Consider the following 25,126-nt stretch of genomic DNA (forward strand, 5'->3'; position numbering starts at 1 on the left):
CTTCAGCACAACCAGGTGTGTTTCATCCTTCGGTGAACAAACATTACCGCGTGGTTCAATTATATGTGAATAATCCTACTATTGCCGGATGATGAGATGCAATGGGCAAGCTGGCTCATTCATTTTTAACATCATTGTTTGAGATCAAATATTGTGATTTAATCTTGGGCCGTTCCTTCAACTTGATGTCCTCTACGTGACGACGATAGTTTCAAACCTATGGAGATCAACGTCTGAATACAGGCTCAATAGATTCAATCGAATGACTCTCATCTGCAGGCCACCCCAATGATGATAAACAAGTACAAGGAGCAGCTTGAAACCGATTGCTTTAAGTCAGCTGCCCGATAATAACTACAATACAGCTTAACTGCTGGATCATTGCATTTCGCTGCAAATTGATTATTGTATGTTAGGCCATTTGCCGTAACGTCACACAGTCAAAACCTTGGTGCACCTATCCAGATCATTTTTAGTTCTGCTATTAGAGTGTTTAGATATTAAAACTGAAACGCTTCAACTGCTTATTGCAACGCTCATCATCAGCTGTGTTACTTCAACACTATAATAATCATTCGACTGGATATATTGGCGATGGAAGACTAGTTGGTGGATGTGAGGTCTTCCATGGTTAAAAACCAACTACTTGCAACTCGAAGAAGCAGCCTTCAGTGGCCTTGTGGGCTTGCAAAGAAGAATGAATTCTACTCTCTGAAGCAGTCAAACCAGCTGTCTTTCTAATGGTGATCTTTGAATATATTGGTAACAATGATCACAAACCAGTCCTTTATAGAGATATCATTCTTGGTATCAATTTTGCAAACGGAATCACCAATCGAACAACCTCCAACCGTATTTGAATTAGCTATTACTTTGCACGATGGTTGGGCAACGTTGCTTTTAATCCTGCAGAAATTGATGCTAAATGATATGTTGCGGTATGTTGTTTAAAGGGCTAAGCGCTGCAGTGTACAAATATGTTAATAAATTGCTTTAATGAATTTACTATTGTTAAATTTTGTTTTGCTGTTCTCCTGCTTTTAGTTTCATCCGTTTATTATTGTATGATTGATTTCCTGTTGAATATCTTTGCAGATGCTTAGACATGCGACTGAGTGACTGTTCTTCAATCAATTCTAATACTGTTAGGAGTTGATTGTGTCACTGGTTTTGGTTTTACTCCTCATATTGTTAAAGTTTGTATTTTAAAGTACGTGCATTTGCAATTGATTTGTCTATTCTTTAATTTCTTTATTATTCAACTCATAATTAGCGATTGATGTATATTGGAATCCAAAATTGTCGGCAGAACAGTGGTTCCCCTAAATGGGACTACGCCAACAAATAAGTCAACAAACTAGCCGGGATGGTTCTTGACGGACAAGGCAAAGAAATGCTTCAAGCTTCGTCTTTTGAATTGTTTGAACAGCCTTCCAAGAGAGACGCAGCGTCCGGTATTTCAAATCCTCCTATATTCTTTACACCAAGATGGTTTCTTCAAGAAGGCCGTGAATGAGAGACGGACCCACTTTACTGCTTTTTTGAGCGGATCCCCGGAGACCGTGATTTGCACTCGCACCTGTTTGCCGTTTGATCTACTCAAAAGGTGGATTGCAAGCTCTCTAAAATGTTTCACTATTTTGACCCGATCGTTGATGGTCTAGTTACTGGGTCAAGAGAGGCTGTTGTGAAGGTCCAAAATGTCCCCAATCGGTCACTCCGTGTCCGATACCAGTCCGCTTTCGTAGAGCATGGTGATCAGACCAAATTTTTTATTGAAGAGACTGCCGATTTCGTTTACGTTCTTCGCTCCTCAATAGATCTATACCATAATATTTCACCCTAAATCCGCCGCCATACAGTTAATATAGTGAAGAATGTTGGAGAACCTGCAAAAGACAGTCTCCGATGGCCAAGCGGATACCAGGTTTGAGTGCGCAACATGAGTTTTCCTGAGATGCTCACAGGCTCACTGAGATTGGGTGGAAACCTACCCACGACTATCGAAAAGCAATCATCTTCGTGTAAGAAAAATAGGTGGATTGCAAATATTAGCATGCTCGCTGCGCCAAGAAGGCTATTCGACCATTTCATGCAATCAGGCAATGGTAGCCCTTTTGCCTTGTTCGTCAAGAACAGTATTGTCCCAAGTCAATTTTTAGTATGTTTGCAAACATCCACTTCGCTGAACCACTGTTGAGGTTACAGTCATGAACTTCTAAATTAAATCAAACGCAAATATCCAGTAGAGGAAAAAGAAAATAAATAAATAAACAAATCAGTTGCATAAACAGCTACTGAGAAATACCAACATTACCATTGAGAAGAATAAAAGAGAAAAACTGTGATAGCATCAAATTGATACCGCTGTGGAAAGGCGATAGCTACAGTCACGCAAACCAATGTGTAACAACGCCGTAACATAACTAAGAAAAACCCAGTCAAACAAAAATCATCAGATAAATCAAAATCCATCTAACCAATAAAACCAAGACTAACAGCAATTGAAATATTGAAGCCTTTAATCAGAAATTTGATCACTGAGCTCTTTGTGCCTCAGTCAACATATCAGCAACAATGATTTCACTATGGCTTCATTAATGAGAGGAAGCAAAATTCACAACCCTCTTATAATATGAAGCATAATTGAGATACGCGTGATGATTCGGTGATTGGAGAGATAAGTAGCCAAGGTGATAGCAAATTTGTCTCTACAATAAACAATTGGCTCCTCATCAACTCTACACATATAATGAAATGTGTGAAGTAGGGAGACCCCGATTTTCACTTCTGCAGTGAATGAAATATATTCTGTGTTGTGAGTCAGAAACGCCACCGAAAAATGCTTCTTCAAGTTCCAAGTAACTAGTATTTAATTGATGAAGAACATACATCCACCAACTCATTCTCCATCACTAATCTTTCCAATCATACTACTGTCAGACAATTGAAGTAACTCAACTGATGAAACATTTCTCCGGTAAACACTTATTGGATTTCAGTTTAAATATCTACACACTCTTTTAGCAAAGCATGACACGATCTGGCTTAGCCCTCTGAAATAGCATCCAAGTGACCTACGCAACAAACCCATAACATTCCATAAGCAACTTGATGCAAAAGGCAACAATCTGACAATGGATACGAAAGCCAATGAGTCAGCAGCAACTAAGTCATAGCAATCCGTTTCAAGTTCCACTTTGTATGGTTTATCATCAGTGGTGTAGCTTAAAAGTGAGGCTCATTGCTTTGAAGCTGTTCAGCCACTAGTCTCACGTAGAACCCCATAAAATCCAAAATACGATCCATACCTTGAAGAGCATCAAGTCCTTAGAACCGACCCAAAGTTATTCCAATGTCCTCTATTTTCAAACAATAAACAGAAATATGATATAACGAGATTTACCATTGCATGTGATTATGCGGCAATAATGAGATCATTCACACATGATTGATCCGTGCACTATTGATGGATCATTCAAAGTAACAACGACCATGTTCAGCTGAATGTCTTTGAAACCCATAAAATCGCAGAGCGCTATGGATTCTCTGCAACTAACAAAAACCACCTCGTTGAGCCCATAAATTGATTCGTCCGGCTTGCAAACATTCAGCCGATACTCGGCATAAACAGCTCCCGGATGATGCTAAAAATGTACTACAGCCATGATGGCACCATTAAGGAAGCATCTTGTCACTTTTATGTAAAAGACCTCCATTGACTTTGAGTCGGCAGCAGCAAGGGAAAATGTTAAAAATTGTGACAGAGTTACAGGACTCTACAATGTAATGTAAGAAATGTCCTTAAGAAAAGAAAGCCCTTGAGCAGCAAGTCTAGCGTAAGCAACATCACCGATAGGAGCTGACATCATTGTCAACAGCCACCGGCACCCACCAAATCGTGCACCGGAAACAGAATCAACAACAGACAAGTATTGGTTTCAACCTCTCCCTGAGACGCTGAATATCAAGCAACGATGCAATTTGAATCAACATCCATGGTTTCAAAGTAATAGCGGAATTTAAAGCAGCAGAATTCATGACAAACACGACCAGTCTGCATCAGTATCGCATGAATCATTCACAAAATATTCAATCACATTTTCAATTTCATCAGAATCACTCAGACGATCTGGTTTAACTTTAGCATGTCCCCGGTTATCGGATGCAACACCGGTGATAGGATCAGCGCTTTCATCACTTTCATCAGCAAATGATACAAGTTCGCTTAAAACCGATTCAATGTCATCAACACCAATTTTCTTTCTCATTTGAGTTGCAGTCAATCCCTTTGTCTTTTTGATTGGAGTCGTCGTTTGCTGATCCGCCTGCCGCGGATTGCAGTTGTGCGAACTTAGTCATTGACAGCGGTTGACAGACTTTCCTCTAATGTATCGGCAGCAATCGGTGTGACTCCAGCAGCAAGTGAAATTGATTGCTTTATCGTGGCAGTAATGGGTCCTTCATCGAAAGCTTGGAATCATGAAGCGAAAAAAGCATCCGACAAAACCACACTTTCTATCATGATTGATAGCTGTGAAGGCTTATCAACGCTTGTCGTAGTCAGCAACCGCGCCGAGGCCATTTGCATGTCCTAACGTGGATTGCTTGATTTGATTGGGATTGGTGGCATGAGCACCACATCCATGACCTTCAACACAGCAACGCTTGAATTTACTCTAAAAAACAATTCAAAAGTGCAAGTCAAATGACCTTCTTGTTTTGTGAGAATGTAGTTGATTAGATTCAATTGGCACACTCAAGTTTCATTCCACCAATAATCAGGAACACTTAGCGTTAACTAGCATTGATCTGTTGTTTGACACAGCTGTCACGCGCCAATGTTCAGCTTTTTCACTTTGATGATAGCTGACACAGTTTGTAATCCAAACTGGATTCCTTGCGGTTGACAAGATGTTCTCAACAGCTTGGATGAAGACGTGTGATTTGATTAGAATGTATAAACAGTTCCATTTAACAGTCGTTCAGTAAAGCTACTACAATGAATCACCGTGGTAACTCTAACTGAACTCGTACCAATTGGAACCACCACTTCAGATCTTGAGAAGTCTTCACAATGGAAAAATCAATAGCGGCCTCTATCAACGGGATCAGTTTTCATTGCCTCAAATGTATCATCATGGGGAGAACCACGAACAGTGGTGGCCCGCTGGCTAGACGACCAATTATTGATTTATTTTGCGTTGGCTATTGACAAGACTTTCATTGAGCTCCACCTGTATTGACAATGCAATAGATGTTGAAGATATCACGTTCATTAATTTCTTCTCTAAGACCTAATAGATCAAGACCAATTGTAGCATCATATGGAATAGCAAATAGGGAAACGAGATATTCCTATAATGTTCAAACTCCACTGCGAGCAGCTGATCAGCCATTTGAAAAAACGCGGTAATTATTGAGTTAAATCCACAACCATACATTTGTAGGACCAGAGACAGACCTGAAATCTGCTTTTAAGAGACCACAAAACACATTCACTAATGAAACGCCGCTCAAATTAGATACAGCACCAATACCGTTCACTTCAAGCAAACCATTTCAAAAGCTTGTACTCTGATGTAGTTGAATGGCTACATCGCTGGGCCATTAAATATAATCAGAACATGTAATCTTTTACCAAGGTAAAAATTCATCCGTGTGGAATTCAACAACTGCATGCAAACTATTCTGAACAGCAGCGCAGGCAGCAGTTACTCAATATTGACTGCATCCAGAGTAGTCGAAAAATAAACAGCATTGCCTGAAAGTGATGACCCAGCTGGAACCTGCAGAAACGCCAGTCACTGACTAGCCAGATGCCATTCTTGCAAACAGCAAGGCCACGCCATGTCTTACTGACGCCCCAATCTCAACGGTCCCATCAAATAAAGATTTCGGGTTTGGAGACTCAGATACCAGCAAAGGCATCACTTTCAAAAAAAGTTGGCAAAATCATTGGATCAATGTATGGAGAGTTGTAAGCGACGGCATAACTCTGAGATCTCATTTAGCTTCGGTGGAATCCCAAACCAAAATAGCACAAGCCATTAGAAGCAATTGATCAGCACTGTAAAGTAAAAAGTATTGCGTTCAAGTTCATTAAATATTCAATCGAAACTGATCGAATTAAACGGTAGTCTCTACCACTTTTCAAGGATATGTGGCCTGCTGGCTATCGCAGCGCATAGACACCTGCAGCGTCATAGCGCGGCCGCATGGCGACTAGTATTCAATCACTGTTCCAACTGCTGACATAGTGAATCGGCAATTTCATTAGCCATAATCAGCTAATGTTCAAAAAGTATCCAATTAAACTGGCACCGACAATAACATCGTCTTAATTGAGCTTTTTACCAATATGAACATTTTGATTTTGAATCGCGTAAACCACCGACAGACATTAAGCAGTATTCAAACTGTCGACCACAGCAGATAAAACAATGATAGCACCACTTTTTCGCGTCTCCATTATTAGCGCGCAATAATTCGCAATTTGGCTTTTAATTCGTGGGGGCAGAATTAAGAAAATATACTAAAGTGCAAATGTGCATCAAAAATGCAGAGCTTGGAACGGTCCACTGATGATTTAAAAGTGGCAAATGTGTGAATTGCCTACTCAGTTGTCTGATGCCGCGTGCGTTTCAGGACGCTGAAAATGCAAACGCAGCATCCTATGCACCGGCGGGCAAAGCTGTTTGCTGTACTGTGCCCATAATAATATATTGCACGAAAGCAGCACACAAATCCGAATGACGTAAATGAAATTTGGACTCTTTGTTGTAGCGAATCTACATTGATATATTGAAAACAAGTCGTATCTAAGAGGGAACGTTGCCAAGAAGATTATTAGTGTTGGAAGCCTTTTAGATAATTATATCCGATCTTTGGGCGTCTGTCAAAGAAACTTTTCTAAGGGGAGCTGAGATTTAACGAAGTTTCCTATATTAACAGCACGAAGATTTTTTGGTTGTAGCGAATCCATGTTAGTACATTATAGTAAAGCAGCATATACGAAAAAGGATCGTAGACATGTTTGCCAGCCCTATTTATAAAAAAGTGGGTTTGATCACAGAGCATCATGAATGCAAACCCGGTGACAAACTGCGAACAACCGGATATAAACATCCGGGAGGCTCACAACACTGGCGGTCTATTCTTTGTTTTTCTTTCTTAGATATTTCTTGTCCTTAATATATCATCATGGATTTGCTTCAACAGGGGCTGGCGATCTCTTCTTCGTTCTTTTTTCGTATATGCTGTTTTACTTATATATATTATCATGGATTCGCTACATCCTAACAAGATTCGCTACAATAAGAAGAGATCGCCAGCCCCTTTTATAGAGAACTGGGTTAGATCACGGAGCGTCATGGGAGGAGACTGGTGACAAAAACCGAGTGACCGAGAGTACATATCCGGGAGGCTCACAACAGGAAGCACTCGTCATTTGCAGTTGTCCTTCGTTTTTCTTCTATTTTCGATAAAGCTGGTGTTTTCAAACAAATTCAGCTAAATAAATCTAGTTTATTAGTGGGTGGTAAGGAATTGATCATGTGGTTAACGATCTGTAATGCTGGGTTTTTCTTAGGCTCATCCACTTTCAACTAAATATTCATTTTTGATAAGTACTCATTCAACATGGAAAACTTCAACCAATACTATCTGATAACATTTATGATTTTTCTAGTTTCGTGGAACAATTTCTAGAAAAAATGAAAATGTATGAGGAGGAACACAATCTGTAACGAAAGTCCTGCAATAAGTCTGTTGCCAAAACTCTTGGACCAAAGTTGTCATCAAGGGAAAAACTTCATCCTCCATTTGAGCTACCACTTAATTCATACTAGGAAATATATGTATCTAAAAAATTAAAATCAGTATTTTAAATCATTATAAATAAAATTTAAGTAGCAAACCGCCTTTTTGGTATGTTAATGGATATTCCGAATTTAGTTACACTATTCCATAACTCATCACTGAGTTTTTTAGGCAATTTTTTACCATATAAACATTGATCCACAAGCCACATCCCCACAATAAACTCATCACGGGTTAATGTTCCATCCTTTCTCAAGTCGACTAACCCCCATATTTGCTTCAATGTTGAATCAGGTAGTCCACTTCTTCTCCATAAATTGCGCACTACTAGACCATGAAGCAATCTGGAGGGGTGAGTATTGGGAAGCAGATGCAAACCAATATGAGAAGATTTAAAAAGATTGGAAACAATATCTTTTTCTGCAGATAGTCCATCATCAGATTCAATTTTATCTTCCAGATTGATTTGGGTGTGCATCATATCAATATATAATCCCTTATTTGCCGCCCATAATCCTTCGTATCGTTTTCTTTCTTGATTTGTTACAACAAAGGCATCACTATGATTCTTCCAAGGTTTGTCTTCGTTAAATTTTGATTTGCTTTTCTTTTTCCTCATCGTTTTTCGCAACTGAACCGGTTGATTAGAGTAGTTATTAAGTTGATTCTGCAGATTTGGGGTAGTAAGACCCATTGGATTGACAATTTGAAGAAATCCGTGTTGAGACCGAGATCTCAAGTGTTTCTTATTTGACTGCAAATAAGGTGATTTTCCCTTCCAGTCCTTAATCATCAGTAGTGCAGTGGTTTTTATTTTTTGCCGAGCATTTCCTTCATTTATTCGAGGTAATAGTGTGTACTGAGGAAGGTTTGAAAATATTTCCTGCGGAGTATTAGCGCCATTCTCTTGGTTTGAAGCCTCAGTTTGATCTTTGGCTTTTGGTTCTAATGAGTTATTCATTTTACCAAAAGTGTTTTCCGAGTAGTTCAATTTGTTTTTATCAAATATTGGGTAATTGATTTTATTTACTTCATCATTTTTCAACAGATCCATATTGGTAAATCCATCTTGAATATCATTTGGATAATTCTTCTCCTCCAAAAAAAGGTCTGTCTGTTGATCGGATGCATGAAAATCAAATTTAGCATATTTTTCGTACTCATAAAAATAATCAAATGTAGCATCTTCTACTTTAGTAGCAGAATCATGTTGAAAACCAGAATTCAAATTCTCCGGTGGCGGTTTGCGTACAGGTGATTTTGAAAGACCCAGTTCTTCTCCACCATAAAATCCTAGAGGAGTTGTGACAGGATTAACTTTTGAATTTTCTTCGGCGGTCAGAGGAAGTAGATCAGATGAACATTTTATCATAGTATTTTTCTTATCTTTTTCGAAAGGAAAAGAATCGCAAAATATTTTGTTTGCAAAAATCTGAAGATGAGCAGCTCCATTTTTGTTGGATCTAGATGATTGACTAGTAGTATTGAGTGGAATAGAATCAGCTCTATTGGTAATTGTAGCAAAATCTTGTGATACATTGATTTTATCAATTGGGCCTTCAACTTCTGAATGGTCAAAGGTCTCTAATTGATTGGCAGAGTTCTTTTCGAGAATACAATGATCAGAAGGTGCCCAACATATTGAATTTGAAAGAAAAAAATCAGGGCATGTATCAAATAACTTATCTTGATCAAAATTTTTTGAAAATAGCCCTTGAGTAGTATCAAGATTTTCCCCATGAGGTTGAGCCTCTGACGATTTTGGTTTTTTGATTTGAACCTTCCCCAAAACATTAGTAGAATGTGGTATTGTTTTCGAAAAATCTACTTTATGAGTAGAACCACTAATTGGTTTAAAACAACCAGTTTCAATATAATTTTCAATGGGTTGGTTGAATGATTGAGAATTTGAACTACCTTTTAAATGATGATTTAAGTTGAGTGCTGGTAGTGAATTCAGAGAAGATGAGCAAGAAACAGCAGAAAACGAGGTGTTCTTTTTATTATTATTAAGCTCTCCTTTAAAAACCCTGGAATGATTATTACCTTTAAGAGACAGAGATGATTCTGTTGAAAACCCTGATGACCTTGCTAAAAGAATGGAATCAGAGCTATTTTTGATTCCATTCAGAATAGGGTAATATTTTAAACCTGAAAGAGGTTTAGAATCCGAAATGATTGAAAAGCTCGGTTGATCAGAATAAATTACTTTTGGTTGATCCACATTGTTATTGAGTGTAGTGTGCAGAATTAGAAAATCATTATTTCCTTTCATAACAGAAATATCTTTATTAAATAGAGCAGCCTGAGGATACTTTCGAGTTAGTCGGCCCTCGTGAGAGTTAGAATAAGTATTATCAATGGTCTTACGATAAAAAGTATTCTTATTAGTTCTAAGATTGGTGTTGGGGCAACATGTGGGAAATGAAGAGTGACTTACATTGAGTGAGTTATTCAATATCGATTTTGAAGAGTTGATGGCTTTATTTGCTGCTGCCAACGCAGAAAAGGATGATTTCGACTTTCTGTGAAAAGAGTTGAGCAGGTTTATCTGCGAAGTTGAAGAAGTAAGAGATGAAAAGTGAGCTGACACGACATTAGGATCCGAAGAGGCATGTTTGGTTTGATGAACTTTTTCCTGTTTTGTACCAGCTGACAATGGGTTTGAACTGTTGGAAATAAAAATGTTATTGGATTTAACAGCTGAGGATCTATTAATGAGTTTGTTATTTAAAATCTGAGAATTCACAGGAAGATTTAAATTTAAGCCTAAGTTTGATTTAGAAGAAGAAAACGGAAGTTGCTTCTGTGATAAGCCTGTGTAAGATTTATTATCAGACATTGTGTGACCAACATGTAAGCCGTAAATCATTTTTAAATCCTCATTTTTAGGTGAAATTTTATTCGCATTATCATCAGTTAATTCACTAGAGTTAACGTTGGCATTTATTTCTCTCGATCCAATAATCCCATTGATCAGTGAATTTTGTCCTGCAATCACTGTAGATTTATTCGAATTAATTTTCTGTTTAAATTTTTCATTGGAATAGCGAGTGACATTTTGATTGTTAGTAGTATAATAATCAGGAAGATTAATTTTCTGCTTAGTTGGCAAGTTTATGGGGCCCAATTTTTGACTTGATTTTGAATGAGACAAGCTGTGAGAACTAACTTGGTTATTTGTTTTATTGAACAGTAAAGAAGCAGCTTTGGCAGCCTTTGAAGCGTCATCAGATGTGTAAGCCTGTCGATTCTGACTGTTTCTGGATTTTCTTCGAATATTTTCAACCATTTAAAATATCAGTGGCTATCTGATTCTAACAGCACAAGTGTAATGCACCAACACAAAACTCCCCAGGAAAATAAATTGTAAGCAAAGAAAAAACTTTTCAACCCCGGAACTGATACAGCAACATATATCTTAGTAATTAACAATCAATCAAAACAATTGTTGATCAGTTGTTGCAGCATGAAACCCATAGTAACGATGTTTCTATGGGTAGGATAGATCAGCTGGATTATCTGACGATGCACCACCAGCTCATAAAGTTTGGTGCAAAATCTGTTCAAGCAGGTTTGTGCGAGTGGGACAAATACAACAAAAGACAGATAATTGGCCACGCAGTCCCTACACTCAGCAGGACTGCGGCTGCCTGCACTGTACAAACAAGACATATCTGTGCTCTGCAAGTATTCTTTGCAAAATAACCCTTCAAGTTTGCAACACTGCCAGTTTAAGTCACCTGCTATTTTGGAACATCTCATGAACAGCTTCAGATCTTTAAACAGTTTTCCTTCAAATTGAAAATATGAAAGAGGAGGAGTTGGATATCTTTTCAATTTTTCAAAGTAGTTGTTTGATGCTAAAGGAATAACAATAGACTCGGCTAATACAGAATGATATTTAGACGCTAGCTATTGGCACTATCTAAGCTTCTAAGCTTCTCAGTTTCCCAATCGATTCTGGTTCTCAATTCTGTTTTGATGCTTCACAACCCGATTGAGATCTTCCTTACTCTGAGGAACATACTGAACATATACCAAAAACAACGACCAAATACCAACCAATGAAGAGCAGGCAAATCCAATAGCAACTTTATAGCCATAGTGGTAGATAGGGGCTTCATCTGCGGGCCAAATAAATAATGGCATCCAGGCATTATTTGCATATGTTAGAACAACAATTGATCCTGTAATAATTGCTCTTTTTTGTGTATCCCTGGCGTAAACTTCTGCTAACAATAACATTATGATTGGTCCTGTTGCTTGGACTGAAAACAATATGAAAAACCCAAAATATTTCAATCCTATAGATTTTGGCCAGAAACTTAGTATACTGCAACCAACCACACTTGTCAACTCTTGAATGATTAGCACCCCAAATTTTCTTCCTGATAGGTCAGCAAATCGACTATAAAAAATCATTGTTACTGCAGAAATTCCATATCCTCCAACCGGTATCATATTAATCTCGCTCGTTGTATACATTGGTGTTCCATCATCATTTGTTAGTGATTCTAACCATAGATTGAAGTATGCAAACGATAGTAATGTCCATGCCCAAGGAACATAAGCCAATGCAAATACCCAAAATTTCCAATCCAAGTATGTTTTATAAATACTCTTTAATTTCATTTCTTTTGATGTAACTCGGCCATTTCTTATCATCCTCTTTTTTGCTATTTCGAGATCCTCAGGTTTGAACCATTTGTTTTTTTTACTGTTTTCAGGTGTATCTGGAATTAACAAAAACCCTGTAATTGCTGTCACTACAGTCATGATAGCATTTATAACGAATAACCACCTCCATCCAGGCAATCCTCCTATTCCATTCATTGTAGTATAAATTGATGCTTGCATAAATCCAATAAACATCGACCCAACACATCCTGCTGCGCCAAACACTGCTGCTCTCGTTGCAAATTCAGTAGGCGTATACCAGTTCATAAATACTGTTATCATTCCTGGCCACGATGATGCTTCTGTTACTCCAATTAAAAATCTTAACGCGAACATAATGTTGATACTTTTGGGAATCGCACATAGTCCTGTTAATACCCCCCAAACTAACTCGCATCCTGGCAACCAATATGTCGCTTTGATCTTTGACAATATAATTTGTGATGGGATTAACATAATTGCATATCCGATAGTATAGTATGTTCCTAACCAATTGTAATCCTTTCCTTGCATATTCAAATCCTCTTTCATCCCAGAAACGTATGCATTTTGATAGTTTGATTGATCAATACTTTTAATGCAGTACGAAATACATCCCCACGTTATTAAGATCAAATCCAATTTGGCGATGAATTTTCTTTCTTGATCACTTTCAGTATCATTAGCATGAATTAGTCTTTTATACCATGGTCTCCTATCTTTTGAATATATCGATCGGTTTTTATATATCATTATTCGAGAAAAATTTGATATATACCAACTCTTTTGATATTTCAATGGAAATTCTATCTCATTTTCATTCATCTGGTTATTTTCATTTTCAACATCACAACTCGATACATTTATAACATCGTTGAAACTATCATTAGCTCCTTTAGTGTGCGTTTTAGTCATTTTTATTTTCATATAAACCGCTGAAATTACTTTCTTATTGTAAATGAATAGTTCAAGTTTTAAAAAGCATTTCTCCATCTATTTATAATAAAATAATGGACAAGTTATAATATTCTTCATTTGATATGTTTTCATTGAATATCGGTTTTGCTTTTATTTCTATACATTCCTTTTAATTTTTTTTTTGGTTAATGTTTTTATTTTTATTTTTATTGATTTAATTTGATTCTGATTTTGATCCAAATTATTGTATATTTGAAAAATAATGATTTGCCAATTGAAATTGGCGCATAGATTGTAATTTAAATTTGAGTTAAAGACATCGCTAACAAAATAATTCAAGATCAAAAAAATTGACTTGATCTAAAATAAACCAATACTAAAATATTATAAGAGGTAAAATTCATACAACCAAAAACATTTCAAATTAAAAGTAATTGGAACCTTAAATAATTGTTTGAAACCCAAATTTAACATATTATTGAATCATAATCTCAGTCTGAACTGATCTTTTTGATAACATGAAATTTCATCCAACTATACTTCCAGCATTATCTGGCACTGCTGTAAGGTTGATCAGGTGACCCATAGTAAATCCGGTCTGATTTAGGATATGTAAGTTGATGATACTGGAACTTAAGTAAGTAGATCAACGAAAACATAATGAGTTTGCAACAGTTAGAGGTCTTATTGTTTCGTTCCAGACTGCTATTTAACCAGTGAAGAAAAAATTCAAATAATTCTTTTATTGATTTATACATCCAGAGTATTGATTTATACATCCAGTGTCATTTAACAACTACTGTCTGAAAAGAGGTAAAAATAATCAATCAAGTATAGTGATAATATCTGTAAGCTGTAAAATTGTGTGTAAATTTGGCGTCTTGATTTTTGTAAACCGATGTTTGAACATCTGTGTTCCTAGATAAAACCTAATCCAATTTCTGAAAAGTTATAAACTAATATGATTTTATTTGTCCTTTAGTTAGTTCAATTTTTGATAATTTCTTCAGTTTTTTTTAGGTGGAAAAGCAAAAGTGCTAAAAAGGAGGTTGTAATTTGCATTTCCGAATTATTAAAACTTAGGTGTGAACGAAAAAATTTATTTCAAGTTTACACTATTGATCAGTTTCCCTAATTCTGTATATTATTCGTTTCTGATAATTCAATAAAAAATCACGTAATACTATTCAATCATATTATTGGCTGTTAAAGGTTTTAGCCGCTAAGAACAAAGCTGATCTTTTTGATAATTACTGAAGAGAAATAAATTTTAATCAAAATGATCTCTAAACCAGATTTAAAGTTCTCGGGTTACATTTTGTGAGGAATTAACTAGTTGAACACAGCGAAATAAGATTAATAAAGAGATAAAAGGAAAGTTTTAAACCACAAAATTGCCTTCTATACTTTAGAGAACATATAAAAATTTTTAGAGCGACATGCTGAAAGGCAGATTGAATATTTGTAATATGAATTGTGATCCAATAATTTACTGAGAAGAAGGCAACTTCTGCTTTTTAATTACATATCATTCAAGATAGGAGAATAATACATCTAGGAGATTAATAGTCATTAAACAAAGAAAAATTTTGGTAATAAATTAGATCAGAGTATTTTTAAGAAATCTTTGGCAGTTTGCGAATTTCGTTTGATCTCTAGTCAAGTTTAATGTCAACTAATCAAATTTTGGATATTAATAATATTTATAGTTTTATTAGATCAAGTATATTATTATTTTAATTCAGTTTGAATTTGATTCAAAACCATCAATTACTAGATTCCGAAAGTCCATAAGAGTATGTATATTAAAGTATTTCAAACTAAGTGGTTATGCGCAAGACAGAGTTCAATATTAATTATCGTCTCAATTTTAAAAGACAGCTGGTTTTTGAGCTTTAGAATAAACTAAAAACCATTTTCTTTGTTGATATTTATTTCATTTTAGCCAAATGATGGTTTTCTTGTCCCAATATATTATTGAATAGATCGATAATTCCTTTCACAAATACAAGCTTCTAATATGGTATTAAAAGTATATGCATTATACATGCATTGACCGATTCCCTGCAACATATAAATCCTATTTAGGTTTACGGGCAAATATATAGAAAAGAATGGTGAAAAAATCGGATCAAAAGACTAAAAAATATAAATGTAGAAACTAAAATTTGAAGTTGCCATTCAGGTAACCTCACAAGCAGATGACACTGCATTGTCAGGAATATCGTCAATATCACCATTATTAATCAAATAACCACAAACTTTGTTGACAAACGTTGTGCTTTGTTCCTCGATTAAAAAATGAGAAGTATTCAAATATTCAATTTTATTATTAGGAAAGTAGTTGAAAACATCATTTGTGAAAACTCCCTGATTTTTCAAGTATTTGGAAGATTTTCCAAGCAAAAAAAAAGTATTGTTATTGAATTGTCGATTATTTAATTTCTTTTCTGGCCAATCAACTAGATTCTTGTTGTGAATGGTCTGGCCAATTAGATCTAGCGGAATTTTTGATTCAATGTGTTTTGAGCTATGAGTAGAATTTCTTGCATTCGTCAAATTTAGTAGTAAGTAGTTCTGAATAGCCGGATCAGTGATTGATTTCGAAATATAATCTTGAGAGATCTCAACCCAAGATTTATTTGATTTTGATAGTTTTAAGTCATTAACTATATGGTCCAAGACATTAAGATAGGTCTTAAAATCTTCTATAACTAACTGATTATTCATTTTTGGAATTTCATCAACAATAACTAATTTATCAACTTGATCGGGATTTAAGAGGGAAAAAATCATTGATAATTTACCACCAAACCCATATCCAATTAAGTTGAATTTATTCAACTTTAAATTCTGATCAATTTGATAAGAAAATATTTTGGACAAATCCAATAAGTTTTTATTTAAAAGATTATATGGCAAATTAATATTGTAGACGGGTGTTTCCAATCTTTGAGATAATTCATCAACTTCTTTTGAATAAAGATTTTTGTTGCCAAATATATCATGAATAAATAGAATTGGATTTTGAGGATAGTTTGGGGGTTTATTTAAAAACGAATGATGTGGAGGATAAATCTTGACATCAAGAAATCTTTCTGATGGTGCTGAGTAATTTTTGGACAAAAGACTGGTTAGAACTTTGAAGTTTTTATGGCTATTGAAAGAGGAATCAGCCAATAGCTTTCTGAATTTCGATATCATGACTGGTTCAACAAAAAGAAAGATGGTATATAAAAGAATTATAATCAAACAATAATGCAGTGACTGTAGAAGAAAATAATAAAATTATAGAAATGATGCATTTTAAAACAACAGAAGAAAAGCAGCGGCATCTGGATGATTGCTGGAATAGCCGAGAAGCTCGGGGCCTATCGGAAAACACCTCCGCGGCTCCCCCTACAGCGGTTTTGGCATCAAAACTATTAGAAAAACCAGAACCCAAACTAGATGATTCAGAACCTGCAATCCAAAATAAATCGCCCCAATGACACCATAGATTACAGCATTAACGAGTTTTGGAGATTGATCTTGTCTCTTATAGCTTGGAAGGGATTGGCTTTAAACGATTCGTCGTTCAAAACTTTGATGAAATTGCTATTTTCCATTTTAGATATGATCTTAAAACTATTCAAGCTTTTGTGAGGATTTGGTTGGTTTTTATTTAATTGTTTATTTATGTAACCTTTTTTTTCAATTTTTACATTTTGTATGTTATTTGAGTTCTTATTTATTTTGTTAGGCTGTTTGGCTGAGTTGTTATCATCTTCTATTGAATTCAAGGAGTCTAGTAAATCACTTAATTTTGGTTTCAAATTCTCTCTCAATTTTCTTTTCCTTCTTCTTAACGATGATTTTGAAATTCCAATGAGATTGCTGTCTACAGCCTGATTGAGATTTGGATCAGGGTTTTTTTTAATATTGTCTTCAGTGAATTTGCTGAGAAATTTAGACGATTTCATCAACTGTTTCTCTTTTTTGGTGTCTGTGTTGATGAGATGTAAGAACGAAACCTCACTTGGTTTTAGTATTTTCTTGTTTCTCACCAGAAAATTCGAAGATAACGTTTTGCTTGCTTTAGTTTTCGATATCCCCTTTTTTTTGATACCCTAAAAGAAAGTTAGTACTCTGCAACGAAATCCCATTTACAGATCTAGATATTCCACATACCATTGTGCTTTCGTTTCACTGCTCTTCTTCAGCTTTTCTCTCACCGCAAGAAAGATCATCTCTTTTCTCCATTATGAAAAATGAAATTCCAACACGTGTCATGTACCACGTGAGGGCGAAAACTTTTCTGAGAACATTCATTTTGCATGAAGGAATTTTCAATTGGACAAAGCAGTTGCTAGAATTTGCAGTCTTTAGTTTTGATAGAGCAAGCTTAGACGTTGTAGTCTTTCAAGAGAAGATATCTGAAGGTAGACAAGGCTTTGTGTGTTTTGGGTGTTGATTTCGTTTGGTGCAGGTGCTATTGTATTGGTGTTATCAGGTTATAACTACTTCTCTAAAAGGGTCCCTATTACAGATACTTGATCTATTTGAAAGGTTGATTATTCACTCAGAATTAGGATCATTAATAAATAAATTCAAACCAAATTTACCAATTATTGCTATTTAGGCCATTTCAGACAGATAATATAATTGTCTGTATCAAATATTGATCAAATTCACAATAATTTTATTATTTGAAGATCTTAAAATACTCTATTAAAATGTCAAAGACAACAGTAATTTCTTCTTTAACACTCACAGCTTTTGTATGTTATTTGGTTTATTTTGATTACAATCGTCGTCATTCTGTTGAATTTCGTAAAAAGTTGAAGAAAACCAAAAAAAATCACTATAAACAACAATTAAAATCAAAACAAAATGCCAAAAAGGTCAAATTGGAACAAATAAAATCTAGATTACTAAAAAGTTTAGCTGATGAACCAATACCAACTGATTTGACTGATAAAGAACAGATCTTCATTAATCATGTTGGCAAGGGAGAGCAATTGGCTGCCGTAGCTGGAAAAGAAATTGATTCTGCTTTAAATTTCTACAGAGCTTTAGCTGTTTATCCAAATCCTACTGATTTATTGAGTATTTATCAAAGAACTGTTCCTGAGAACATTTATGAAATAGTCGTTTCAATGATTGCAATTCAACCTCCAAATACTGTTGTCAATATCTTACGTGATTCCATTAGTAGTTTGGATCAAGATTAATTTATAATTGATCGATTGATTGATTATTAAATAAAAAAAAATTATTATTTATAAATTCCATTACGCTTTCATTATTAACTATGATTTACTTCTTTTCTTTTATAGTTTTCCAATTATTTACTTTTTGGGGGTTTTTATTTATTTTTTTCTTTCTCTTTATCATTTCATTATGTTCTGTATATACTTGATTATATTTTTTATATTGATCTTATCCTATTTAATTTGATTTATATAGTAGTTTTATTTATCTTTATTTATTTATTTTTATTTTTTTTTCTTCGATAGCAATATGTTCTTTAATTTAATTTTTTTTAGAAATAAAAAAAGAATATGCTAACATGCAAAAAAATAAGAAAAAAAAAATTACTTGAACTAAACTGAATACTAGTGAATACAATTAATAGCTATAATGGTTTCAAAAAAAGGCATTTGTAATTTCTCTCCATTTTATTTTTCCCAGGTTTATCAGAAGGCCAATCAACAGTTAATGTAACTGATTTCAGTATTTATATCGCAATTCAACATTTAAAAATACAAAAATATTAAAATATTGAAAAATTAATTAAAAAAAAAAAAATAAAAAAATAAAAACAAGAAATACTAAAATATAATAGAAATTTTTAATCAAAGATATAAATTATCAATTATATGGTGATGAGCTTCATTTCTTACTTGTTTCAGTAGATGGCTTTAAATCTGCCTCGGCTTTTGTTGGTTTTGATACTTCTTTTTCATCATCAGAGGAGCTAAAATCATCTGCATTTGGAGCAGTAGTTCCACCAGTAGTGCTATTTAAACTGGCTGCATCAGCCATGTTGGCGAGTTTACTGAAATCAAAATCGCCCATACCTGGCATACCACCCATTCCTGGCATTCCTGGCATACCTGGCATACCACCCATTCCTGCTAAGGGATTCATGCCATCCATGCCTCCCAAGGGTTGAGATAAGTCCGTTGGATCGTTTTCAGCTTGTTCTTCTTGTTCATCCTCATCAACCCATTTATTGAAATCAGTCTTCAAGTAGTGCAATTTTACTTTCTGTTTGGTCAATCTTGGCCAATATTCTTCTTGTTTTTCTTTCTTTCTTAAAACAAAATCAATATGTGATCCGGTTATGAAGTAGTATGATTTACTATTGTCATCATCAACAATCTCTTTGAAAAATTCAAGGTCGAATTTATAGACTGACTGTTTGTTATACTCTGAGTCACTCTCAAATTTTAGGGAAGTGGATGTCAATTTAATCTTCACATCAATTGGATCAGGAACATTCACTCTTATAAATAAAAGATTCTTTTCATCGACCTCAGCATTTGAACGTTGAGCCCATAAAACTATGAATATAACAATTTGTTAGTAAAAATTCCAAGTGAAAAACTGGGAGACCAGAAAAAGCCCACACAGCCATACTAACCTTCAGGATAAACAGTTGTGGTCATTGTTATCAGATTAAACTATATTGGAGAGAGTACAAGAAGTAGTCAAAAGAAGTTTGAGTGATTGAAATTAAATCAAAGGGATTGTTTGTGGTGGAAACAGAAAAGAACCAGTGCTGAGATGGTTTAAATATGTGTCCTGGCTAATTTTCGCAATCAATGCACATGAGAGAAAGATCTAGAAGAGCGCGCGGGGGCCAATCAGCGCTCGGCACGCTTCGAGCAGAAAAAGGATTCTTCTGGAGGTGCAAAACAGAGAGAGCTGTTTCCTCATCTGCTGTTTCTACGGCGAGGGGCGAGTCGTGGGAGGTGGACTGGAGATGGCCAATTGAATATGTAGATATATGGATTCGAGAGAGATGGGCAGGAACTCGAAAGTGATCCAGGACTAAGTAAAATATAAATAATGTAACAACATTGGTTCGTTGGAAATCACTCCAAACACTTGGTTTGACATCCCAGCTTCCATCGCCAGTCAATAATAAATAAAATTAACATAGTATTAAAATTGAGATGTAACGATAGAATATGTATTTTATTGTACCATAATACTTGTGAGAATTAAACTAGGCGTTTGGCACTTGGTTGAATAATCTACATGGATACTCTGAAGAGAACATTCCAGACTGAGCTTCTGTTAAAATGACCCATTTTTTGCCTTTATTTAAATTCGGAGCAGTTATAGCTTCACCGTTAACACCAAGCACTTGCCCTTTAATTACACTTTCTGGCACATTTGACAATGTTTCAGATAAATAAGTTAGCTCACTCCCTGGTGTTTTGAATGGCAATAGCTCCAGGTAACCTTTATCGCCAATTGATACTCTTGGACTGGCTTCGGTTCCCAACTTTAATAATCCAGAAATTTTGTTTTGGTCAAATGATGAAACTCTTGGATAGTTTCTTCTGTGATCTCTTTTGTAATATTGATTTTTGATTATATTACCAGCAGGTATGGTAAATGGATCTGTGTAATCTTTGGCCTTTGGTTGAGATCCTGGTGGTGGAACTCTATATAGTGGAACAAGTGGATTACCTGAGGAACGATTTGGAACCAAAACCAATAACCTTCTAATCCTCTCCCAAATACCGGTGGAGCCAGTGGTATATTTCTTCCAAATAGGAACAGGGCCTCCAGACATTTTGAATATTATATATTTCCAATACTAAATTAAATCGGTGTGACAGATATCGAAGATTGTCTTTCTCTTGAATTCAATATTCAGTTCAAGCTGTTGTGTTGATTCCTTTCTACCAATCACAGCCCGCGAAATATTGTTTTACTAATATCATGGTCACATGAGATCTTTTCGCAATTCTCGATCCAAAACTATTTTTTCGCAAATAAAGATATTTCTCTCTGCATTCAAGCGTACTGGTATGTATGCATGCATTCAATCCTTATGCTGGAACTCTTTTTTCGTTTCTCATCATGAAATCCGATTTGATTCATTCCAAATTTATCAGTTAGATTTTATTTCCAGTTATTGAAATTGACAAATTACAATGCAATATGTCCTTTTCAGCTACTCTCAATGACTCCCAATCAAAGCAGTTTTTTGCCAAATCTGTAAACTCACTTGCCTCTCTATCAGACTATATCAAATTCCAAATATCCTCACAGTCTTTGCTTTTGTCAGCGATAAACTCAAGCAAAACATCAATTGGTGAAATTAAATTCAATAAAAAGTTTTTTCAAATCTATAAATTTATCTATTCAAAAGATACCATTCTAAAAGAGGGCTTCAACTATGATTTACAAAAGCCGTACAACTCAACGTTTAATTTTATAATTTCTTCAAAATACTTATCGACTTTATTCAAATTCATCAATGAAAACTCCACAAAATTCTCAAACAATAATATCAATTATAACAATAATCTTCATCCAGATGGTGACTCTAATATTAATCATAATAGCGCAAACAACATCAGTGATTTTCAAAAGCCAATTTATTTCAATAATTCAAGCACTGTCTCAAAATCTTCTTATGAAAACACTTTGATATTAAGTCTTAATTGCAATAAAAACTGCTCCGATTTTCATAAATTTAAACTATTGATTGAATTCATATCCAATAAAAAAATTAAAAAACAATTTTCCTTATTTTACCAACCCTTCACAGTCATAAATACCTCCATCAACATATCAAAAATATACAGAGAAAGGTTTTTAAGAGTTTCTAACAATATCACTTTATCTGAAAACAACTCCAAAGAATTTGATCCAGAAGATATTACCAATATTGAAAACTCAAATCACAACATCACTGAAACCAAAATAGATAATCAACAAAACAAAGATATAAATGAATACTATCTTCAAATTGAGAAGAAAGCCAACAACCAGAATATCAATTACTTGGTAATACCCATTTTTATCATAAAATCATTCTTGGACATGAATCCCAATCAAACAGAAGATTTCCAATTGCTAATCAACAAAAAACTTAATAGCTTGGTATTTATTGGCTTTACAAAATCTATTAAAAACGATAGAAACTACTTTTTGAAGAATTCCATGAACTTGTCAATCTCAATTCAAATCGATGATCTCTTTAATTATCATTTGTCCAATTATAACTCAAATGACCATTTGAATTTAAATTTCAATTTAAAAGATTTCAGAAATTTTATAAATCTAATTTATTCTTATTCTTCCACTTTAAGCATTATCTCCAATAAAGATCACTCCTCAAATAGTGATAAAATCAATAGTACTGATAGTCAAAACAACTACATCAACAATAATGATCACAACAATATTTTGGTGGAAGATGATATTTGCTTTGAAGCATTCTTTGACAACCCGGGCGATCCTATTTTATTTGACTGTAACTTGTTTAATAACTTAGTTCGCATCAAATTTATTCAAATCACATCAGATGACGGCAAAGTCATTGATAATTCAACTACAATCAAAAAATTCAAGTTGAATAACAATAAAAACCGTAAAAGGAGAAAGCCAAAAATTAAAGTGTATCAACCAACAAGCTATAGATCTGAAAACGAGATTGAATTGGATATTGAAACCAAAAAGGAGACGACTATAAAAGAAGAAAGTTTTTTGTTTTTTCCAAATGATAACGAAAACCACATTGAAAATGAAAATGAAAATGAAAATGAAAATGAAAATGAAAATGAAAATGAAAATGAAAATGAAAATGAGAATAATGAATATGAATATGAATATGAATATGAAAATAGTGACAAGAAAATTCCTGCTAATCATGATCAAAACGTGAAAACCAGTCTTGATGATAAAACATTACACAATAATGACTATAATGGTTTTACTCATGAGCAAAAAATCGTTGAAACTCAAACCAGCTTTAATAAACCATATAATCAAAAGAAAAAGAAAAGCAGATTTGTAGATAGTGACTCTGAAGATGACTCAAATAAAACAAATGCTGGCAAAATAGTTGGAACTAATAATGTTTCCGTTTTTAAATTAAAATCAACTAATCAATTAATCAATGAAGAATTCAACAAAACAACAGAAATAAATTTCAATCATCAAGTAGAACATTCTAAAACTACTTTTTTTAATAGTGACGATGAGATAAGCTGGAACGATAATGACTCGCAAGCCAAAAAACGTAAATTATCGTTTGTAAATAAATTAATGGAAAGTAGTGAAATCGTTGGAACTGAGTCTATTAACAATATTGATATCACAACACTGGATTCAAATGATAAAGATTTGTCAGTGCGATTGACTAAAAGTAAAAAGGAAAAGCATGAAATTGGTCCCACTCAAAACGTGAAAAGAGTTAAGAGTTTATTTGGTAGTTGAATAATCCGATTAATAAATATATACTTGGTATAATGATTTATTTTTGATTTTTTTTGATTCTTGCCAATTGATGATAGAATTTGTTTTTTTAAGTTTGTGCGGTTTTCAACGAGTTCCTACAATCAATTTGTGTTTCTTCTAAAGGTCGCTCATGATAGATTTGTATTTATGATAAACTTGGTCCACTTTGAGTAATAATAATTCTTTTTCTTTGTCAGCTATCCAGGAACCATTGATACTATTGTTTGCTATTTTACACCAAGTTTCAATATTCCAATTAAAAGCCTTCTGAATTTGAGCGTAATTATCTAATATATAGGAATTGAAATATGCAGGGTCATCGGAATTGATGCTAAATGGTACATTGTATTTCAAAAATTCATTTAATGGTAATTGATCTAAATTTTTGATTACTTGCAACTTCAAATTTGAAATTGGACAGACAGTTAGTAATATTTGATTTTTTGATAAATAGTCGATCAAATTTAAATCTTTGATTGAATTCACTCCATGGTCAATTCTTGTAACTTTTAATTCATTTATCGAATCCACAACAAAATCTGGACCACCTTCTTCACCGGCATGAGCAGTTAGACCAACATTGGGAAAGGTTTTCGAAATCTCACTATAACATTCTTTAAATAAAGTAGGAGGAAAAGGTTTTTCAGATGAATCTAAACCTAAACCATGGATTTGACCGTTTTCATAATATTTTTTGGATAGATTGATTGTTTCAAAACAGCTATCAAGTGGAAGATGTCTCAAAATGCACATTGTTAGTTTTGTTGAAATTTCCAATTCATTTTTTGCTTTTAAAAAGGCCCTTGTCAATCCATTGATAATTGTATCAAAAGAAATCTTGATGGATCTAATCAAATGACCTTGAGGATCAAAAAATAATTCAAGATGATAAACTCCCTGGCTTTTGGCTGTTAGGAGATAGTTCCATGCTAGCTCAAAGAAATCATCCTCGGTAATTAAAACGTTCATTCCAACGTAATAATATTTTAAGAAATCATCCAAATTTTCAAAGTTGTCATATTTCAGTAGTAATTTTTCTGGTGTATCAGGAAATTCATCTGGTAACTTCACACTATTTTTTTTGGCTAGTTTGAATAGTAATGATGGAGATAAAGTCCCTTCTAAATGACAATGGTGTTCACATTTTGGAAGCTCTGTTAGGAAGTCTAACATAATTGGGTCAATCAGATTGTTGATTGTCATTTGTGATAAATGTAGCATTCGCGATGATTGTAGCATTAGAAATAAAAACAGCCAG

The 25,126-nt window shown here is 34.3% G+C and overlaps 10 protein-coding genes across 10 annotated transcripts; 2 read left to right on the forward strand and 8 right to left on the reverse strand.

The window, feature by feature from the left end:
* Positions 1 to 7,927: 7,927 nt before the first annotated feature.
* ASCRUDRAFT_21903 (EH domain-containing protein) lies at positions 7,928 to 8,416 on the reverse strand (the record flags this gene model as incomplete). The annotated part of the gene is made up of 1 exon (XM_020189715.1): positions 7,928 to 8,416. A coding segment is annotated over one exon (489 nt), but the record flags the coding sequence as incomplete, so codon positions are not given.
* A 175-nt stretch (positions 8,417 to 8,591) lies between these two features.
* ASCRUDRAFT_73769 (uncharacterized protein) lies at positions 8,592 to 11,328 on the reverse strand (the record flags this gene model as incomplete). The annotated part of the gene is made up of 1 exon (XM_020192432.1): positions 8,592 to 11,328. A coding segment is annotated over exon 1 (2,503 nt), but the record flags the coding sequence as incomplete, so codon positions are not given.
* Positions 11,329 to 11,649: 321 nt separating this feature from the next.
* ASCRUDRAFT_73771 (putative pantothenate transporter) lies at positions 11,650 to 13,539 on the reverse strand. Its single transcript, XM_020192433.1, has one exon. It carries the CDS (start codon positions 13,393 to 13,395, stop codon positions 11,767 to 11,769), a length of 1,629 nt encoding a protein of 542 aa, XP_020050376.1. The 5' UTR covers positions 13,396 to 13,539; the 3' UTR covers positions 11,650 to 11,766.
* A 2,040-nt stretch (positions 13,540 to 15,579) lies between these two features.
* On the reverse strand, positions 15,580 to 16,602 carry ASCRUDRAFT_68096 (alpha/beta hydrolase; the record flags this gene model as incomplete). Its single annotated transcript, XM_020191477.1, has 1 exon — positions 15,580 to 16,602. The coding sequence occupies one exon, from the start codon at positions 16,600 to 16,602 to the stop codon at positions 15,580 to 15,582; it is 1,023 nt and encodes a 340-aa protein (XP_020050377.1).
* Positions 16,603 to 16,898: 296 nt separating this feature from the next.
* SLX9 (Slx9p) lies at positions 16,899 to 17,571 on the reverse strand (the record flags this gene model as incomplete). Its single annotated transcript, XM_020191478.1, has 2 exons — positions 16,899 to 17,507; positions 17,569 to 17,571. 2 exons carry the CDS (start codon positions 17,569 to 17,571, stop codon positions 16,899 to 16,901), a joined length of 612 nt encoding a protein of 203 aa, XP_020050378.1.
* Positions 17,572 to 18,113: 542 nt separating this feature from the next.
* On the forward strand, positions 18,114 to 18,611 carry TOM20 (TOM complex receptor protein TOM20; the record flags this gene model as incomplete). The annotated part of the gene is made up of 1 exon (XM_020191479.1): positions 18,114 to 18,611. The coding sequence occupies one exon, from the start codon at positions 18,114 to 18,116 to the stop codon at positions 18,609 to 18,611; it is 498 nt and encodes a 165-aa protein (XP_020050379.1).
* Positions 18,612 to 18,837: 226 nt separating this feature from the next.
* SBA1 (Hsp90 cochaperone SBA1) lies at positions 18,838 to 20,332 on the reverse strand. The gene is made up of 3 exons (XM_020188539.1): positions 20,027 to 20,332; positions 19,186 to 19,946; positions 18,838 to 18,977 (listed from the first exon to the last, which is right to left on the reverse strand). Exons 1-2 carry the CDS (start codon positions 20,049 to 20,051, stop codon positions 19,273 to 19,275), a joined length of 699 nt encoding a protein of 232 aa, XP_020050380.1. The 5' UTR covers positions 20,052 to 20,332; the 3' UTR covers positions 18,838 to 18,977; positions 19,186 to 19,272.
* Positions 20,333 to 20,614: 282 nt separating this feature from the next.
* On the reverse strand, positions 20,615 to 21,190 carry ASCRUDRAFT_79004 (NUZM subunit of mitochondrial NADH:ubiquinone oxidoreductase; the record flags this gene model as incomplete). The annotated part of the gene is made up of 1 exon (XM_020194327.1): positions 20,615 to 21,190. The coding sequence occupies one exon, from the start codon at positions 21,188 to 21,190 to the stop codon at positions 20,615 to 20,617; it is 576 nt and encodes a 191-aa protein (XP_020050381.1).
* A 102-nt stretch (positions 21,191 to 21,292) lies between these two features.
* Positions 21,293 to 23,916, forward strand: DDC1 (Ddc1p). The gene has a single exon (XM_020188538.1). The coding sequence runs from the start codon at positions 21,562 to 21,564 to the stop codon at positions 23,845 to 23,847; it is 2,286 nt and encodes a 761-aa protein (XP_020050382.1). The 5' UTR covers positions 21,293 to 21,561; the 3' UTR covers positions 23,848 to 23,916.
* A 69-nt stretch (positions 23,917 to 23,985) lies between these two features.
* On the reverse strand, positions 23,986 to 25,071 carry ASCRUDRAFT_68102 (adenosine deaminase; the record flags this gene model as incomplete). The annotated part of the gene is made up of 1 exon (XM_020191480.1): positions 23,986 to 25,071. The coding sequence occupies one exon, from the start codon at positions 25,069 to 25,071 to the stop codon at positions 23,986 to 23,988; it is 1,086 nt and encodes a 361-aa protein (XP_020050383.1).
* Positions 25,072 to 25,126: the final 55 nt, after the last annotated feature.

Source organism: Ascoidea rubescens (genome assembly GCF_001661345.1).
Source record: "Ascoidea rubescens DSM 1968 unplaced genomic scaffold ASCRUscaffold_1, whole genome shotgun sequence".
Taxonomy (NCBI): Eukaryota; Fungi; Ascomycota; class Saccharomycetes; order Ascoideales; family Ascoideaceae; genus Ascoidea; species Ascoidea rubescens.